This window comes from Calidris pugnax, unplaced genomic scaffold, assembly GCF_001431845.1.
Source record: "Calidris pugnax isolate Ruff unplaced genomic scaffold, ASM143184v1 scaffold94, whole genome shotgun sequence".
Taxonomy (NCBI): domain Eukaryota; kingdom Metazoa; phylum Chordata; class Aves; order Charadriiformes; family Scolopacidae; genus Calidris; species Calidris pugnax.
The window spans coordinates 287,357-291,896 of record NW_015090822.1 but is presented as its reverse complement, the minus strand read 5'-3'; the positions used below and the strand labels follow the sequence as shown (position 1 = coordinate 291,896).

The following is a 4,540-nucleotide window of genomic DNA, read 5'->3' as shown; positions in this document are numbered from 1 at the left end:
CGCCCCCGCCCGCTCCCCAAATTCCACCCCCCGTCGCCCCGAGCCCAGGGTGCCAGGCAGGGGCACTCGGGGGGGTCAGCCATGCCAACGGGGGAGGGGGGGCAGACCCGTGCCTGAAAGGGGAGCCCGGGGCAGTTTGGGGGGCAGAGAACATGCGAACAATCAGCCCCACTGATTCAGTCCCGTCAGTTTTGGGGGGCACATCTGGGTGTCAGGGTGGGGGTCAGACCCCCCCAAGCCCTTCCCCATGCCCCTTCCCCGCTCTCATGCAAAAATCCAGGAGGGCAACGATGTGGCCAAGCAGGGCCAGGGCACGGTGGGGGCACACTGGCCTTGGGGGGGGGCAGAACTGCAGTGTCCCCCCGAGCCCCCCCCTGTGCCCGGGGAGCAGCGGCGGGGCCCGTCCCTCGCCCAGCGCAGGGTCCGGCCGGGGGGACGGCGGCGGGGGGGGCTGGACCCCCGCCCAGGAGAGGCAGGGCACCCCTGAGGGGGGGGCATCAGGGCTCTTCGGCCTCTTCCTCCTCCTCCTCCTCCTCTTCCTCCAGCGATGCCACCCCGGAGGACGCCACGTCGGAGACTTTCCGTCGGAGCGGGAAGTCCTTGCTCAGCACCACCTCGTCCTCGGCGGGCGAGGGGCAGGGGTCGGCGTAGGACACGGCGTAGAGGGGGTCCTGGCACCGGAGCCGTGCCAGGCCCCGCAAGGCACTTTGGCTGGCCGGGGGGGGCAGCTTGGGCAGCAGCAGGTCCTCCCCCCCCGATCCCCCCAGGGAGCCCAGCAGTTTGGCAGTGAGTTCGGTGGGGGACACCATCTCCAGGCTGCAGAGGCTGGAGCAGAGGGTCTCGGGGGAGAGGGTGTGCGAGGAGTCGCTCTCGGGCTCGCAGGAGCCGTGCCGGCCCCCCAGCTGGCAGAGGTGGCCCTGCAGCAGGTCCCGCAGCAGCGCGCCGGTGGGTGCCACGCCGGGCAGCTCTGTGGGGAGACAGCACGGCCAGGGTCGGTGCGGGGGGGACGGCACGGGTGGCTGCCAGGGCCCCCACCACCCTGTGCCCCACAGGGTGGGAGCAGCCCCGTGCCAGGCGCGGTGCCCACTTTGCCCAGATTACTGTGTGCGTGGCACTGGTGGCTACCAAAGGGAACACAAAACATGCCCTGGCTCCAGGGAGGGCGCAGGGATGCCGTGGGGCTGGGCAGGGCCACTGCCCCGTGAGGGGATGGCCAGGAGAATTTGGTCAGGCACGGGGCACCCCACTCCTTCAGCCTTTGGCACCGGCATGGGGACACCAACACTGGCATGCGGACACCAACATCGGGACACTGGCATCAGGACACCGGCACTGGCATGGGGACACCTTGCTGACCCGCAGATGCCCGCTCCCCGCAGCACTCACCGTTGGGCTGGGAGCTCTCCGTGGAGGGCATGAAGTCCTCGTCATAGGACTCGTCGTTGGAGTCGTCCCCGTCCACCGAGGACCAGGCTCGCAGCTTGGCCTCAGCGATGGCAAACTGCTCCGCCACGCCTGGCACGGGACAGGCACCCGTCACGCGTGCACTGGGGGGGGTCCCCAACATCCCCCCCTGCCCCCGCAGCTCTTTGCCCAGGGTGCCACAACACCAGGGAGGGAGGGATAGAAGGACGGAGGGAGGGAGAGATGGATGGATGGAAGGAGGGAGGAAGGGAAGGAGGGAGGGAGGGAATGGATGAAAGGAGGTATGGAAGGAGGGAGGGATCGATAGAAGCATGGAGAGATGGAAGAAGGGAGGGAGGGATGGAAGGATGGAGGGATGGAGGAAGAGATGAAAGGAGGAAGGAAGGAAAGGAGGGAGGGATGGAAGGAGAGAAAGATGGATAGAGGGATGGAGAGATGGAGAGATGGAGGGAGGGAGGGAAAGAGGGATGGAAGGAAGGATGGAAGGAAGGATGGAGGGAAGGATGGAGGGACCTAACATGAGGGACAGAAGGATGGGGACAACCCTCCCCTCCACCCCTGCCCTCGGCCGTGCCCCGCGCGGTGCCCACCGGCGGCGAATCGTGCCTCCTGCTCGCCCTCGCTCAGGTGGCAGTAGGAGCTGAAGGCGCTCTCCAGGGCGCAGGGCGGCTCCACCGGTTTGCACCAGCCCTTCCACTCGATGAGGTGGGCGACGCGGCCCTGTGCCATGGCCGTCGGCTTCGTCACGTGCTCCTTCACCACCTGCGAGATGCCTGCAAGATGTGCCCCTGCATCAGTACTCCCCCGGGCACCCCCTCTGTGGAGCCCACGACCCCCCCACCCCTCTCACCCCCAGCCCTTGGGACCTGGTACCTCTACACCCTCCTTTTGGGTGCCACCAAGAACCCCGATGGTACCTTTGGGGACCCCGGGGAGCCCTCCAAACCTCAGAGGGGTGTCCCTAAAGACCTTCCCAGGAGCCCAGCCCCCTTGCCCAGAGGACACCCCCCCATCCCGTTCCCCAGATGCCCCCCCGGGCCGTTACCGTGCAGTGAGGAGCGGGCCAGGGCAGCAATCTCCTGGATGGTCAGCGCGCGCCGCGACTTGGGCAGCATCTCGACAGTGTCCTCAACATTGACCTGCCGGGGGGGCGGACAGAGGGGGGTCACAGCCCCCAGCCACACTGCCCGCCCCCACCGCCACCCCCACTGCCCCGGGAGGGGGCTCAGCCCCACTGCGTCGTCGTCCCCAGGGCCCAGGGTGTCTGTGCACACGCGTGTGCAGAGCGATGGTGACAGCCACCACATGCAGGGCAGTGGGTACACACACGTCCATGCCTGTTAGTGCCCCTGCACGCTGCTACCGCTTGCACACGTGCTGTGTGCACACCTGCATTCTTACAGGTGCACGCACACACAGACATGCTCGGTGCACACGTGCCTTCACACTCCCGCTCACATCACCACCTGTACACACACGCAGACCCTAAACACATATGCACACTTACACGCACACACTTTCACTACAGGTAGAGTTCTCTAGAGTTCACACACGTGAACTCACAGCACACACACACGTGCTCACTCCATGCACACACGTACCGCTCACACGCACGACCTGTGCTAACCAGTGCTCTGAGTGTCCTCCCCACCCTGTGCACACACGTGTGTGCAAGGCCACCATGGCTGCGTGCCCAAGTGCCCACTCCCCAGCAGCCCCCACCGCGCTGGACCACCCACTCCCCGTCCCCGTTGCCCGTCCTGACCACGCTGGGCCCCGAGCCCGTGGCCACGGGGGGAAGCGATGCGGGATTTGGAGGCGCGCAACAAATCGCATTGCCATGGCAACGAGGCACCGTGGACTGATTTCTCCCAGGATACAGCCCGGCTCCCGGCTGACGTCAGAGCAGCCCCAGCGCCGGCTGCGAGCTGGCAGGGCCGGCCGGGCGGGCGAGGGAGCCCACCATGCCCCCGGCCACGGCCAGGACGGGGGTCCCACCATCGGGTACCGGTACCCGGGAGGTGCAGGGGTGGTCTCAGCGGTACCTGGAGGAAGTCCTGGCTGTCGAAGGAGGCCTGGCGTGCCAGGCGGGGCAGCGGGCGGGCGGCACTCAGCGGCGACAGCGCTTTCACCTCCTTCCACTCCACGCACAGCGTCGTGTCCACGGCCACTGCGGGAAGAGATGGGGTTGGGGGGGAGGCATCAGCACCTCCAGCCCCCCCACCCCAGGGTTACAGCTTCTTGCCCGGTCTGAGACCAAACACAACTCATTGCAGGGGTGCTCCGTGGCGGCCGGGGGCTGCGGCACGAGTGACTCACGCCCGGGCAACTCTTCCACCTGTGTCAGCGGTACCGCATGGGCCCGGCCTGGCAGCAGGGACCGGGCGTCTGTCCCGGCTTGGCAGCCCTTTCGGGAGGGGTGGGGGCAGCTGGACCGGGCTGGGGGGCACAGACGGGGCCAGGCGGGAGGGGAGGCAGCGCTGGGCCGTGCTGCAGGGGGGGCTGGCGCTGCTCCTCCATCACCAAACCACCCCCCCTCCCCACTTCCCCATCTCTGGGGCACAGGAGAAAAAGGAGCAAAAAGGGCTGGGGGGCAATAAAAGCACCCGCACCAGTTCCCCACCACCCCGACTCCTGGCCCCTGCACCCCACATGGACGGGTGCCCACCCACCCCCTTGGGCACCGACCCCCAAGCACCGGGGCCAGGGAGGGTCCCCCGTCACTGCGGTCCCCCAGGCCAGGCCAGCCCCCAGGGAGCCTCCCCTGCATGAAGGTGGGCCCGGCTGACGTAAACCAGCCGCGAGGTGGGATGTGGGGGGGCTGATCAGTGCTCCCCCCGGCCCCCATCCGGGGGTAGCCCCTGGTTCCCAGAGAAACTGCCGATGGCATCGCCCCCACCCCCGGCTGTGGGCAGGGGCATCCCGTGGTGATGGCCCAGCGTCATCACCCCTGTCCCCCTGGCAACGACACCCCCAGGGCCCCCCTGGCGCATCTGCGACACCCCCAGCACCGTCCCAGCCCCCAGAACACCCTTGGATCACAGCACCCATCGCTCCCATCCCTGCTGCAGCCCCCCCAGGACATCTGCGGCACTCCCACAGCCCCCCTGCGGGC

The 4,540-nt window shown here is 68.1% G+C and overlaps 1 protein-coding gene across 2 annotated transcripts in view; it reads right to left on the bottom strand.

The window, feature by feature from the left end:
* Positions 1 to 6: 6 nt before the first annotated feature.
* FAM131A (family with sequence similarity 131 member A) overlaps positions 7 to 4,540 on the bottom strand; it is a 6,092-nt gene continuing 1,558 nt past the window's right edge. For both annotated transcript variants that reach the window (XM_014939916.1, XM_014939915.1), the window contains exons 2-6: positions 3,471 to 3,595; positions 2,471 to 2,564; positions 2,016 to 2,198; positions 1,387 to 1,515; positions 7 to 967 (exon numbers count right to left, since the gene is read on the bottom strand). In XM_014939916.1, coding sequence (XP_014795402.1) covers positions 498 to 967; positions 1,387 to 1,515; positions 2,016 to 2,198; positions 2,471 to 2,540 — 852 coding nt within the window. In that variant the 5' untranslated portion in view covers positions 2,541 to 2,564; positions 3,471 to 3,595 and the 3' untranslated portion in view covers positions 7 to 497. The remainder of the gene's footprint in view (positions 968 to 1,386; positions 1,516 to 2,015; positions 2,199 to 2,470; positions 2,565 to 3,470; positions 3,596 to 4,540) is intronic.